The following is a 16065-nucleotide window of genomic DNA, read 5'->3' on the forward strand; positions in this document are numbered from 1 at the left end:
AACTATACACAACAATGCGTTTTATAACATTGAGTTACCAATGCGTTTTCGCATTATCAATGTACAATCAATTAGCAAATAACAATCCATATATCTAGGTTTTAAGACTATATGATATTATCGTCTCGCGATCACCCTTTTATATCATATTCCATAAGGTGATTCCAGAAAGCGCGGGTTTGTTCCAATGCTCAAAACCAGTTCATAAGCACTCATGAATGTCGCAGAAACCCTTTGCTATGTCTAATACCATTTAGACAATCTACGCACCGATTCATGACAATCTTCATTCATATCTACTTCCGACATATGAACGATTGTGGACAATTTGAATAATTCGATTATTCCTAATAAACTCAATTATTCTGGAAGTCAAAACATGCAAAGTGAAACAATAGCTAAACAATTAACATAAGATAGTAACATTACTCATAAATAAAACTCCTTTATCTAATCATCAAATGTTAATTACATTTATCTATTACACGTTTCTAATACTATCTAATCTATGCTAATATCATCCTTCAGCCCAATACTCCTAGCATGCTACAAGTGCTTAACCCTACTCAGTCCCTTCGTAAGCGGATCTGCTGGGTTATCTTCTGATGATATCCTCTTCACTACGAGTTGTCCTTCTTCTACACGATGTCTAATGAAGTGATATTTTCTGTCGATATGTCATGATCTACCATGATCCCTCGGTTCCTTGGTCAAGGCAACCGCTCCTTCGTTATCACAGAAAATCTCCATGGGCTCCTTTTATGGCAGGTACAACTCCAAGATCACCGATGAAGTTCTTCAGCCATATTGCCTCCTTCGACGCTTCGCTCACTGCAATGTACTCTGATTTGCATGTTGAATCAGCTACGGTTTCCTGCTTGGAACTTTTCCATGTCACTGCTCCTTCATTCAGGGTAAAGACCCAGCCCGACTGCGAACGGTAGTTGTCCCTGTCGGTTTGAAAGCTGGCGTCACTATACCATCGCACCTTCAAGTCATCACTCCCTCCGAGGACTAAGAACCATTCCTTTGTCCTCCGAAGGTACTTAAGGATATTCTTCACCGCAATCCAATGTGCTCTGCCAGGTTTCCCTTGATATCTGCTAACCATGCTCAAAGCAAAGGCTACATCAGGGCGAGTACAAGTCATAGCGTACATGATTGAGCCAACTGCGGAAGCGTATGGAACTCGTCTCATTTCTGCTATCTCAGCTTCGGTACTCGGACTTTGAGTCTTACTCAACTTGGCATTACTTTGTATCGGTAATTCTCCCTTCTTTGAGTTTTCCATACTAAAATGTTTCAGTACCTTTTCCATGTAAGTGTTCTGACTAAGTCCAATTAGTCTCTTACTTCTTTCTCTTACTATCCTTATTCCCAAAATGTAAGAAGCCTCTCCGAGGTCCTTCATCGCAAAGCACTTCCCGAGCCAGGACTTAACCTCCTGCAGAGTCGGGATGTCGTTTCCTATGAGTAATATGTCATCGAAATATAGAACGAGGAAGCTTACTATACTCCGACTGGCTTTGACATATACACAAGACTCATCTTCACTTCATACAAATCCAAACTCTTTGACTTTCTCATCGAAGCAAAGATTCCATCTGCAAGACGCTTGCTTAAGTCCATAAATGGATTTCTCAAGTTTACACACTCTATTCGGATGCTTCGGATCCACAAACCCCTCTGGCTGAGCCGTGTAAACATCCTCAGCCAACTTTCCATTAAGGAAGGCGGTCTTGACATCCATTTGCCAAATCTCATAATCATGAAATGCGGCAATCGCTAGCATCACTCTAATAGATTTTATCTTCGCAACTGGTGAGAAGGTCTCATCATAGTCAACTCCGGAAGTTTGAGTAAAGCCCTTCGCAACCAATCGCGCTTTATATGTGTGTACGTTTCCATCCACGTCGGTCTTTTTCTTCAAGATCCATTTGCACCCAACGGTCTTACGTCCGGGCACATAATCAACCAAATTCCAAACTTGGTTATCATACATGGATTGGATCTCGCTATCCATTGCCTCTTTCCATTTTGTAGACTCCGGGCCTGCCATGGCTTCCTTATAGCTATTAGGTTCATCAAGATTTAGTAGTGTACCATCACTAATATACGTGTCCCCTTCGGTAGTAATATGAAAACCATAAAACTGGGGTAGAACTCTAACTCTATCGGAACGTCTAAGAAGTAAGGATTCATCAATCGGTTCAACCGGAGTTTCCTCCTCGGGTTGAGTGTCAGCGGTAGAGGTTCCTTCATCTATCGACTCTTGAATCTCTTCAAGCTCGATTTGCCTCCCACTGTCTCCTTGGCCTATGAGTTCTCGCTCTCGGAAAACTCCTATCCTCGCAACAAAGACAACATTGTCCTTCGGTCTATAGAAGAGATATCCAAAGGATGTCTGCGGGTAGCCGATGAAAATACATTGCTCACTTCGAGGTTCGAGCTTGTCGTGAGTATCTCGTCTTACGAAAGCCTCGCAACCCCAAACCTTGATATGTGCCAACGAGGGAGCTTTCCCTATCCACATCTCGTGAGGTGTTTTGGCAACCTTCTTAGTAGGGACTCGGTTAAGGATATGGGTGGCAGTCTCTAAGACATACCCCCAAAAAGAGATAGGTAGTGAAGCACGACTCATCATAGAGCGAACCATATCCAATAAGGTTCGATTACACCTTTCTGCCACACCATTCAACTGCGGTGTCCTAGGAGGCGTCAATTGCGAAACTATTCCACACTCCTTGAGATAATCGTGGAATTCAAGACTTAGGTACTCTCCTCCTCGATCGGATCGAAGCATCTTGATTTTCCTGCCCAATTGATTCTCCACTTCATTCTTGAACTCTTTGAACTTTTCAAAAGTTTCTGACTTTTGCTTGATTAAATAGATATACCCATATCTACTATAATCATCGGTAAAAGTCACGTAGAAGCGGTTCCCATCCTTCGTGGTTGATCTAAACGGTCCACATACATCGGTATGTATTAAGTCCAATAGACCCTCACCCCTTTCACACGTACTCGTGAAGGGCGACTTCGTCATCTTTCCAAGTAAACAAGACTCGCATGTGTCATCTTCCCTAAGGTCGAATGACTCCAACACTCCATCCTTTTGGAGTTGGGCTATGCGTTTCTTGTTGACATGTCCAAGACGACAATGCCACAAGGATGCTTTATCCATACTAGTGGAAGAATCTATATTCAAAACATCATTTCCTAAGTTATCAACAATCATAACAGTTTCATAAATTCCATTACATGGTATAGCTTCAAAGTAAAAGACACCATTTAGATAAGCCAAAATAGAACCATTCTCATTATTAAAAGAAAATCTAAAACCTTGTCTATATAAACCATGATATGAAATGATGTTTCTAGCCATTTCTGGCGAATAGCAACAATTGTTCAAATCTAAACATAAATTATTCCTAAGCACTAAAGAATACACTCCAATCTTGGTCACAGGCGACGATCTTTTGTTCCCCATGATTAGATTGATTCTTCCTTGCTCCACATCCCTACTTCTTCTTAGTCCCTGCACATTAGAACAAATGTGATAACCACAACCGGTATCAAGAACCCAAGAAATAGCATGATTAGAATCGTTAGATTTGATTGTATATATACCTGCGAAAGATGGCTTGATCTTTCCTTCCTTGATGGCTTGCAGGTATTCTGGGCAGCTTCTCTTCCAATGTCCTATCTTGTGGCAGTGGTGGCACTCTGCCTCCTTCGGGTTAGGGCAGGGCTTAGCGGGATCAACTTTGGTCCCACTAGAAGAGGCACCATCTCGGGCTTTAACCTTGCGATAGTTCTTAGACGAAGCCTTCCTCTTCTTTCCTTTTCCTTGACCAATAGCCAAGACAGGAGCAGCGGGTGGATTGGGAGTTAGTGCAACAGACTTGTCTTTGAAGTTGCTCTCAGCGACCCTCAAGAGACCTTGGAGTTTGCTTAGGGTGACCTCCTCTTTGTTCATGTGGTAGGTCATCCTAAATTGATTGTACATCGGAGGCAAAGAGTGAAGCACCATGTCGATCGCCAAGTCTTCCCCAAAGTCAACATTTAACTTGCGAAGGCAGTCGACATACCTTTGCATCTTTTGCAGGTGCACGGTAAGAGATTCTCCAAGACCCATCTTAACGGAAATCATGTTAGTGAAAATCTCATAACGCTCTTGTCTCGCGTTTTGGTGGTATCTCTCCAATAAGTCTTGATGCATCTCGTATGGGTACATGTCCTCGTAGGACTTTTGGAATTCGGAGTTCATGGTGGCTATCATGATGCAATGTACCTTTGTTGCATCTCGCTCATGAGTTTCAAAAGCGGTAATTTCAGCCGGAGTAGCGATTTCAGGGTTGATCTTCTCGAGCTTCTCATCGAGGACATACTCATTATCCTTATAGCGAGCAATGGTGCGAATGTATCTTATCCATTCGCTAAAGTTCGTTCCATCAAAGGTGACCTTTTGGCAAAGGCTCGTCAACGTGAAAGAACTAGCAGCAGCGTTGTTTGCGTTCGACATCTACAAATAGAAAGGACAAAGATAGATTAGAATATGAATCCCTAATTATCACCCAATAAGAAAAATTAGGGCTAGGATCCAACAATAACATTTACATATGAGAAAAAGGATGCCGTAATCTAACATGCAAATAAATTGAAGGTAAGTGAATGACGATTCACTAATTCTCCACCATAAAACCTAACTATTAGTTCTAAATGTATTGAGAATTCCTCGGTTCGGATGAGATTCATTGAAACTATTCAATGGCATGTTTAAATCTCGATATGCCCCTCTTGTTTGTGACTGGGATACTGAGGATCACAAAGCGGGTGTGAATTACCATGCAAATTCACATGGTGCCTTCATTGTAACGATCACCTATTCAATGTGCCGATAAACCACACACGCTCCATCGAACTATGATAAACAATGAATCACCCTTTTACACCTTTGCTTAGAACCAATTAGTGTGCCGGTAAACCACACACGCTCCACTAACTTCTTAGCAAGGGTGCAAAGTGTAATTTCATGGGATTGCATCAATTCACTTTTCCTAAAGTAACTAAGATTGGGAAATTTTAAAATATGTGTAGTTACTTTGTATTTCCTATTATACTTTTAATGAGAGGATGAGGTTGCCCTATCCTACCCGTTCGGCTAACGACCATCCACCGATCAAGCAAGCGGTGGGTGTGAGTGTACACCCATTAAGTGTCATTTTATAGGCCGCAACCTTATACCCACCTTATAGATCGGCTTCGTGAATGAGACCTACTAACGGTAAGACTAGCATTTTAGTTATACATACATATATATATATATATATATATATATATATATATATATATATATATTAATCTTGTAATATTATATTAGTATAGGGTTGTATTTTAAACATTTTAAAATCTAGGGTTTGAAATTTAAACTGTATAAATTAAAACTTTTAATTACAAAATATAAATTTCAAAACTTGAAGACAAGTTTTAAACATTTAAAACATGGAGGATCAAATAACAAATAATTTCAATTAACAATTAATTTCCTAATTATCTATATTTGATTTATTCAAGATTTCTTGCAAGATAATTACCAAAATAATCAAAATAATTAATTTATTATCATATAAGGAAATTAAATATTTTATTAGTTGATAAATATCTTTAATTAGATCAAGATAATAGTCATATATATCATAAAATCGGATTAGGGTTGATCTAATATGATTAAGGTAAGTTTCCATAAGATAATCATGAAGAAATCCCGAATCTGGCCATTCATGACGCTTGGACTCGCCGAGTGCACCAAGGGACTCGCCAAGTCAGGCCAACTTGCCAAGTCCACTATGGAACTCGCCGAGTCCATGACTCAGAAACACAAAAATCGAATTTTGCAGTTTAGTTTAAAGACAATTAAGCAACAATTTAATGAAAACCAAGCTAGGCTCTGATACCACTGATGGGTTTTAGCCATAAGAACTTTCCTATGTGCGCACGCAAAACCCTAATGCTTGGATCTAGGCTTTCTAATTAAACATGCTTTGAATCCAAGACTTCTAATGACTATTTAGGTGTAATAACAATATTGAAACAGATCTAGAATCATACCTTTGAATTCCTTGTTGATCTTGTTGTCTTGGAGCTTCTAGAGTCACAATTGTCACTCCTCTAATGGCTTACAAACACCAAATAGCAAGGAGGATGATTTGGGAGAGAGGAGAGGGGAGGAAATCGACCAGGGTTCTCTTACTTTAGATGAAGTGTCGATTTCCCTTTGCCATAGGGTCTATTTATACTTGTAGACTCCTTAAGGGTTACAACCTAAACCCTAATTGGATAATCTTCTCTTAAGGCTATCCAAATCCATTCCTTAGATAAGCAATGGACAATTCAAGCTATCCTTTAGCTTCTAGAATCCGTCCAATCCATATCTATATGGATTTACAGTCTAAAGTTTAACTATCAAACAATTGACAGTTTATACCCTCTTATTTAATTAATCTCTTTAAGTCACCAAATTAATTCCAATTAATTCCATGAGTTATATTAATCAAATAACAATATATTATTCTCATAATATACTAATAATATTTACTCTCTCTTAATAAATCATCCTATCAAGTTGCTATGGTGAAGGCAACCCAAAAGGACCATGCACAACCGGGTCAATTACTTGCCTAATATAGTTGCAGCCTTAGACACTATTCCAACATAATGTTCCTAATACTGATAGCCGTTTCAAAAAACCTCATCTTGAAATTAATGAAATAGATCTTAACACATTTGAATAAGATCCTGGTTTGCGTAAGCAAATTTATGATTATCCGGTTAATCAACGAGATACTATTAGGCGAGCATATATTAATCTTGGTCCCTTTCAACGAACACTTTCTTTATATCCAAAATCTGGACTAGAAACCCATAAACGTAGTTTTCAAGCTTCTTGGTTTAAGGTATATCATTGGCTTGAATATTCGGAGAGCTTAGATGTTGTGTTTTGTTTTCCGTGTTTTCTATTTAACAAGCCTTCTGGAATGGGACATTACGGCCAACAAGCATTTACTATAGATGGATTTCAAAATTGGAAGAAAGTTGGTGGAAAAAGTTGTGCTTTTTTGCATCACATAGGGACTGATTATACATCTTTTCACAATGTTGCACAAAAATCATGTGATGATTTGTTAAACCAGGCACAAGATATACGAAATGTGTTTGAGAGATTTACAGAAGAAGAGCGTAAAAATAATAGATTAAGATTGAAAGCTACTATCTATGCAGTACGTTGGTGTGACTTTCAAGGAGTTGCATATAGAGACCACGATGAAGGATTAGATTCCATAAACAAAGGAAATTTTCATCAAATGTTGAAGGCAATTGGCGATTTTAATACGGAGATGGAAGCATTGTTTCGTACTGCTCCTAAATATGCATCATATATATCACCGTCAATTCAAAAAGAGGTTCTAAACCTTGGAGATGCACAAGCCGAGGAAATTTCATATAAGATTTCTATTGATGAGTTAGAGACGGGTAGAGGTCTTAATCAAATTGGTACATTACAACGAGCTGGTGATACTAGATGGAGTTCTCACCTCAAATCAGTTTCGAGCTTAATCAAAATGTTTAGTCCAACTTGTGAGGTTTTACTTAAAATTATTAAAGATGGCACCGGTTCAATCAAAGGCGATGCAGATTCAGCATATGAGGCTATTACTACATTTGAGTTCATTTTTATTCTTCATCTCGAGAAAGAAATAATGGAGATAACGGATTAACTTTGTCAAGCTTTACAAAGACAATCTCAAGATATTTGTAACGCATTGAGGCTAGTTGCATCTACCAAATTGTTATTACAAAAAATGAAAGATGAAAGATGGGATGGCTTGCTCTCTCTTGTTATGTCATTTTGTCAGGAACGCAACATTGATATACCTGATATGTCTTCTCCATACTTTAGTAGAGGAGCTCGAGCTCGTAACGAGTGTAGTAATCATACACTTGAACATCATTACCGAGTGGATATATTTTTCGAAGCAATTAATTGTCAAATAATGGAACTCAATCATCGATTCAACGATAGCTCAACGGAGTTGCTTCGACTCTCCACAACTTTAGATCCTAAAAGTGTTGATGAGCCTTTTCGAAGTGGTGATATAATTAAGTTAGTAGATAAGTTTTATCCTGAAGATTTCAATGAACAAGAGAAAGTAGTTTTGAAGATACAACTTCAACACTATGAGATTGATGTCGTTCAACATGCAGATTATAAACTATTGACATCTATGTCAGAATTGTTTCAATGGTTGATAAAGACTAGAAGAGTAGCGAACTTTCATCTTATTTATAGAGTAGCTAGTCTCATACTTACTCTTCCAGTTTCTACTGCTACAACAGAGAGATCATTTTCAGCAATGAACCTCATTAAAACAAGGTTACAGAATAAAATGGAAGACGAGTTTTTAAATGACTCATTGGTTTTGCATTTCGAAAGAGAACTTGCTGAAAAGATTAGTTTAGAGACAATTATAGAAGACTTTAAAAATGCAAAAGATCGTCGCGTTCCACTTTGATTAACAATGTAACAATATTTATATTAGTTTTCTTGTTTAGACTTTTGATATGTCATTATTTTGAACCAAATAAAACTTGTTCATATAATTTAATTATGAAGTTTTGATATGTTATAATATAGTTCAATTATGAAGTTTTGATTCCGGCCCCCCAAGCTGTAGTGCTTGTGTTCCGCCCCTGGTAATTACTTTTGGAAAATTCTTGTAACCCTAAGTATTATGTTATACATGTTATTCATTCAACAACAACAATTCGAATCAAAATTCACACGTGAAGCCCTAAACCAAATTCAATGCACTACACTCACTCAACTTTGGATTTGAAACCCTAACTTCCCGGTTCAAACTTTTATTGGACCAGGATCCTCTTATTGGGCCTAATGGACTAATAAAACCTCAACTTGATTCTTTTGGGCTAAAAAACCTTACTTTGGCCCAAGTTGGACTTCCATTCAATAAACAATAGTATTTCAGTCCATAAGACTCATCATGGGCCTTATTGGGCCGAAACCATCTTCTTTAATTATATGGGCCAAAAACCCATTCCTTCTATCACTTTGGGATGTAAACACATATGCAGGCCTAATGGTCTGAAAATATCCTTAATGGACGTAAACACACATGTGTGTGTAAAAAAAGTTTAATTAATCCAAATACTTGACACTTCCTCATTGCATGGAGGATATCCATGCATCTAACCTCACACACATCTAAGAATCTCGTGCTTCAAGGCAAGATATTTCTCTCCTCTCTTCTCCTCTCTAAAACTCGGTCCTTTCCCCCCCCCCCTTCATTTCAAACTTCATTCCATTTCTAAGTCTCTCTAAACTCTCAAGAACTCTCTCACTTTTACCTCTTCAAATTCGTGAGTTTGGGTGTGTGCAAGAAGATCACTTCAAGCTTCACACTTATGGTAAGAACATATAAAATCAATTTGAATTATTCCATTTTATGTTAAGGATTTACTCTCATAACTACCTTCATTTCTTGTTTAAGCTTCTTAGAACTTCTTAAGTTCGAAACTCTTCCCAAAGGAACACTCCAAGGCCAAAAACACCTTCATTCTCTTTCATTTCTTCAGCAAAACTGAATCCATCACCAAGGTGAGCTTTATACCCCCCTTGTTTTCGGTTTTACTATGTTTTGGGGGAGAATACAAGTAGGTTTTGTGTTAGATCTAAGTATTTATGCATGCTTGTGTGTATTTTCATGATGTGTTGTGCGAATATGTTATGAATCTATGTTAAACCCTCATAAACTTGATATATTTCCAAGTCTTGAAGATCTTAGGAAAATAAGTTACTTTATGTAACTCATTATGTTTTTGAAAAGATAAAACATGTTAAAGGATACTTTAAAACAAAAGAAAACCTAATGAGGGGCCATTTTTGACAAATAAACAAAAAGTGAGCCTTTTGTGACAACTCACGGTTTTGAGAGGACCAAAAGAATCGTTTTTGGATAAAAATGGGTTCTTAAGACAGTCACGGTTTTAAAGGGGTCAAAAGAGTCATTTTTATATAAAAAGGACTTATTATGACATTCACGGATATATATGGGTCAAAAGTGTTATTTTTGGCAAAATGGACTTGTTTTGGGCCTTCGGGGTTTTAATGCTCTAAAATGGTCATTTTTCATAAAAAGGGGCCTTATGTGGAAATTCACGGTTTCATGGGCTTAAAATGTAAATTTTTGGCCTTAATGGGATTAAAATGTCATTTTTATCAAAATGGGCCTTATTTACAAACTTTCGGTTTTTAATGGGCTAAAAATGTCATTTGAAACGAAAATGGACCTTTGTTGTAGAATTTGGTTTTAGTGGGCCAAATAATTAAAATTTGACAAAATGGGATTTTATAGAAAAATCTTGATTATTTGGGCCAAAAAGGTCATTTCTAAGGAAAGTGGGCCTTTTATGTCACTTTGGTAGTAATTGAGCCAAAACAAGCATTATAATAACAAACTAGCTAATTATGTCATTTTCACTTTAATTAGGCCTTGTATACTTATTACATGTTTATTGGGCATTATTGACCCATTTACACGTTTGATGGGCCTCGTATATTCATTTCATGTTTATTGGGCCTTAAATACCTATTTACTTGTTTATTGGGCTTTGTGTTCTCAATACATGTTATTTGGGCCTTATAGGCCCATTGATTTTCTTATTGGGCCTCACGACACATTTTATGTTAATCGGGCCAATAACAAACAATAGTTGACACTTTGATAAAAACAAATGGTATTTTCATCACCAATGTTTTGTAATCAAATGCATACTCAAAACATTATTTTAAAACGGTAAACAATGTGATACATTGTTCGCGTGAATTTAGTTAAGGTTCTTGTGAGACGTTCTTTCATTCGTACCTACCTAGTGTAAAACCTTAAGTCCTGTAGTTATAACCAGAGTCTCCTGGAGGGAGAGCGATAGTTCGTGTATAGATCTATATGGGGTTGACAGCCCCACACCTGAGCTGTTCGCTACAGCTAGACTAAGCCAGTCTAGGGTGACAAATGCCTTACCTTAAACAAGTCGACGCGTGAAAAACGTCATGACAGGCAGATCAGTCATATCAAGCATGGTTGTAACAACTCACATAGAGTTTAACAACACGATAAATTTACGGAATACCTATACTATACTTTTGATACACGTACGAGCTATTCATTTCTATAGCACTCGGGTCATATGGTTTAAAGACTATAACTCTTTTACAGACAGAAAATATCGGATTTTTTGGGAAACAAACACGATACCTTACATTTTGATACATGTACGAGCTATTACATTTTACTGATCAACTATATTTATTCAAAATACAACCAACATGTGCGTGGGAGTGATCGTGGTGGGCAATGAATCTAGAAACTTACCAACCTCGTATCCAAAAAGTGTTAAGAAACTCAAACATAAAAAATTAAAATACTATTGGAGTATTCTTGCATGCTATCCATTTTTCTGCATTCATATAGTTATGTGCAGACTCTATGGTCGGATTTCATCTCCCCGGAGATCCTTACTTCCCTAACCAGGGGAACGGAGGATGGCTAGAGTCGGAACCAGAAGAGGATCCCGAAGAGAGACCAGCAGAACTAGTGGTGGACTTTGAGGAGGAGGAATCTGACAGGGATGATGCAGATGACTCGGAAGCGGAGTCCGAAGTCATCAATCCACCATACGTAGCTAGGGTGCCCTCGTATAGGATGGGTTCCCACGTCCCTACGCCCCTATGGAATCATGAGATTTGGAGATCGAGTTGACAGCAGGGGGTGCATCCCCCATTCAGCATGAACCGAGACTATTGCAACCTTAGTCACGGTGGACCTGCAGACCAAGCCCTACCAATGATGGTTAGGAGGACGCATGATATAGGTGAGCAGGCACAGGCGATAATCAGTTAGATGGTTGCGATGAGGGTTGCGGTTGAGCGCGCAGAGAGACTGACTCATGAAGTGGTTAGGGACTACCAGGAGAGACAAGCAGCGTTGTAGGCTCGGCTACGTGCCACTGAGCGTCATTTGGCCAAACTTCAGGGCGCATCCACCTCATCATTAGCGCCACCAGATGTCGTACGCCACAACTAGGATTTTCTCTCTTCATCGCACCTATTAATAGGACTCTCTCTTCTCATTTACTATTGCATGTAGGACCGACCCTATGATTAAGTGACTACACTACTCATAGAGTCGTTATGCTGACGAATTTTATCTTCCCTATGTATTGTACGCCTTCCAAGGCGAATTTTCATGCATTGTACTACAAAGTTTATCATTAATGAAATGGTTCTGTGTTTTATTTGTGATGTTGTTATCTGCTATGTGTTCTAGTTTCCTTGTTTCATGATATTGTATGAATTCACTTATATGCACAACCGAACCACCAAAACCGCTATATGCTAAAGGAACCCAAAACCACGAACCACTATATGCTCACCATCTTCCTGTTCCATGACAAAAGATGCCTCAAAGACCAGTACACAGAAAGAACAACACAGCACCACCACTACCACCGCCTTCGCCGGAGGTAAACTCTGTTGCATTCCAGGCAGCAGTATCGGCTGCGGTCACCGCAACATTGGCTCATGTTCATAATGGAAACAATGGTGGTGGTAATGGTCAAGGGACTGGAAGCTCAAACCAAGGAATGAATCAAGGGCCTACAAAATTCTGCACCTACAAAGATTTCTCAAATGCCAAACCTCGAACATTCAATGGAACTGGTTGCATGATAGCCTTGAAGCGTTGGATTGAAAAGACCGAATCTGTCTTTGAAATATGCGAATGTCGGGAGGAAAGCAAGGTGAAGTTCTCAGCCTACACATTTCTTGACCAAGCCCTATCCTGGTGGAATGGTCATGTGAAAGCCATGACTTTGTCAGTCGCAAACTTTGTGCCTTAAAGAAAACTTAAATGGATGTTGATGGCAGAATATTGTCCCCGTGGGGAAGTATAGAAACTAGAACAAGAGTTATGGAACCTCATAGTGCAAAACTCAGACATCGAGGAGTATATCTCAAGATTCAGTGAACTAGCCCTTATATACCCGAGTATGATCACTTCAAAGGGAAAGAAGATTGAGCGGTTCATTTGGGGATTAACTTCCCCAATCCAAGGAAACGTGATTGTAGCAAACCGTGAGACTTTTGACAATGCGAAAAGGCTAGCTCAGAAGCTTTACGATCATGGTAATAAGAAGAGTACCAAAACTGCTGAGACTGAGACCAAGAAGGAAGGTAATAACAAGAAAATTGGGGAAAACAAACGAAAGGGGAGACAGAACCAGGGATCCTCTAAAAAACAGCAAACCGTAGAAGTCCACGCTGCTACCGCTCAAGTTGCACCAGCCCCAGCTGCTCCAACCTCATCTGCGCAAACTACTACCAGGCCATAGTCAGGAACCTTACCAAAATATAACAAATGCATCCACCACCACAATGGCGAGTGCAGAGAAATGCAGTGTACCAACTGCCACCGTAGGGGGCACACCGCCCGGTACTACAGATCTTAACCCCAACAGAACCAAGAGCCAAACAACAACAACAACAACAATAACATCGGGGCCAATCATACTTGTTATGGATGTGGAGGAACTGGTCATTTTAGGCGAAACTGCCCCAAAGCCAACAACCAAGGAGCAGGAGGATCAGGCAGGGTCCTGACATTAGGTCAAGGATGTTGGATTAGTGTCTAAGTCCATAACTATTTTGGTATGTACTTGACCCGATTATGAGCATGGTCCTTTTGGGTTGCCTTCACCATAGCAATATGTAGGATGAATTAAGGAGAGAAAGGTTTAATTATGATTTATTAATATATTATGAGAATAATATATTAAAGGAGAAATCATATTGTTTAATAAATATTAGTCAAGAACTAATTGATAATTAATTTTGTGGCTGAAAGAGATTAATTAAACTTAGGGGAATGGAGTTGTAATTATAAGATAATTACAATTGGGCTATGGATTACCTAATAATATATAGGTTGGACGAATTCTATGGGAAGCCCATAAAGAATTTGTCCAAGGGATGTGTTTAAGGAGTCCATGGGCTGCTTAGGGCCTAAGCGGTCAAATTAGGGTTTCCAAGTTGGAAACCCTAATAGCCTACATGTATATAAAGAACCCTTAAGCCCCAAAAACGTGGACAAGTCTTCCCTTAGGGTTTCCAGCCATTTTTGGTGCCTCCCCTCTCTTCCCTCTTCATCCAAGTTGCTTAGTGGTGTTTGTGACTCCATTAGAGGTGCAGCAATTGAGGCACTAAGCTTTCTAAAGCCAAAGATTAGATTGTTATTGCTATATAACAACCAAAGGTTAGATCTAAACCCTATTTTGTATTAATATGATTAATTGTATGCTAGATCTAGGATTTATAGCTTTGGATATTCAATTGCATGTTCATTAGACAAAATAGATCCAAAAGCTATTAGTGTTTGCATCTACACCATAGGAATGATGTTTTGCATAAAACTCATCAGTGGTATCAGATCCTAGGGTTGTTTGTTTGTTGTATTTGATGCAATTATGGTTTATTCTTGCTTTAAAATCGAAATTTAGGGTTTCTGGGGGCTGGACTCGCCGAGTCCATGGTTGAACTCGCCGAGTCCATGTGAACTCAACGAGTCCATGCCTGACTCGACGAGTCAGCTGGTCAGAAAGAGCTATTTTTTGGGATTTTGTGCTTCTTTGGCTGTGGGATAGTTACCAAAACGTCTTTTATTGATATAAATCAGTTTTTTATGATATTGGGTGATTATCTTTGCCAAATTTAAAGATATCTTCATATTAATTGAATAATTACTTCCTTATATGATTAAATTTAATTATTTGAATTATTTGGTGAATTATCTTGTAAGAATTTGGACTAGGTCAAATTAGATAACCACCAATTAATTGTTAATTGCCTTATTTGAATTTTGTGATCTAGAATATTCTTGATAAAGTTTGGAAAAGTTTCAAATTACTCCCTTTAGGTTTTATATTTTAAATTTGAACTTAAAGTTTTGTTTTTGAAATTTAAATAAGTTAAACCCCAATGTTTTGAAATGTTTCAAAACTTGCCCTCAAGTTTTGGAATTTAAAAGTTGATTAAAAGTTTAATTTTGAAATGTTAAATTCTTAAAACCCTAGTAATTTGAAAACTTCAAATCACACCCTTATGGTTTTATTTATTAATTAAAGTGTATAATTAAAAGTGATTTAGTAAACCCATAAAGTTTTGGTTTACATTTAACTAAATTAAAAGTATAATTTACTAAATTGAACCACCTAGTATTTTAAAAGTGTAAAATACACCCTATACTATATATAACATTAAAAGTCTAATATTATATATATATGTATGAGTAAACAGTCAGTCTTACCGTTAGTAGGCCTCATTCACGAAGCTGGTCTATAAGGGGTGTTTAAGGAAATTGCCTATAAAATGGCGATTGAATGGGTATCCACTCTTACCAACCGCACTCTTGACTAGTGGAGGGTCGTTAGCCGAACGGGTAGGATAGGACAGAAACCTTCCATTATAAGTATAAAGAAGTACAAAGTAACTAAATTCTTTTACAAATTCCCAAATCATAGTTACTTTAGGCAAAATGTGAAATTGTATGCTAATCCATGGAATTACACTTCGTACCCTTGTCAAACATTAGTGGAGCGTGTGTGGTTAACCGGCACACTAATTTGGGGATGGCATTGGTGGTGAAGGGTGGCTCGATGCTTATCATAGATCAATGGAGCGTGTGTGGCTAACCGACACATTGATTAGGTGATAGTAGCATTGGGTGCACCACATGATTCGTATGGTTATTCACACCTTGTTTGTGATCCTTGGCATCCCAGTCACAAATAGTAGGGCATAATCGAGATTAAACATGCCATTGAAAATTTCAATGAATCTCAAAAGATCTAGGAGTTTCAATTCATTTATAACTTAAACTTCTTTTTCGTTTTTCATGGTGGAAATTGGTAAATCGTCATTTACCTACCTTCAAA

General features: G+C 38.2%; 1 protein-coding gene across 1 annotated transcript; it reads left to right on the forward strand.

Moving 5' to 3' along the window:
- The first annotated feature begins 7862 nt into the window (after nucleotides 1-7862).
- Nucleotides 7863-8573, forward strand: LOC145050554 (uncharacterized). The gene has a single exon (XM_078998782.1). It carries the CDS (start codon nucleotides 7863-7865, stop codon nucleotides 8571-8573), a length of 711 nt encoding a protein of 236 aa, XP_078854908.1.
- The last annotated feature ends 7492 nt before the right edge of the window (nucleotides 8574-16065 follow it).

Source organism: Lactuca serriola, chromosome 5 (genome assembly GCF_051521515.1).
Source record: "Lactuca serriola cultivar US96UC23 chromosome 5, Lser_US96UC23_V15, whole genome shotgun sequence".
NCBI lineage: Eukaryota > Viridiplantae > Streptophyta > Magnoliopsida > Asterales > Asteraceae > Lactuca > Lactuca serriola.

Bases quoted from the DNA above. Each gene is read 5' to 3' on its own strand.
- LOC145050554 (XM_078998782.1), top strand. From the start codon at position 7,863: ATGAAAGATGAAAGATGGGATGGCTTGCTCTCTCTTGTTATGTCATTT.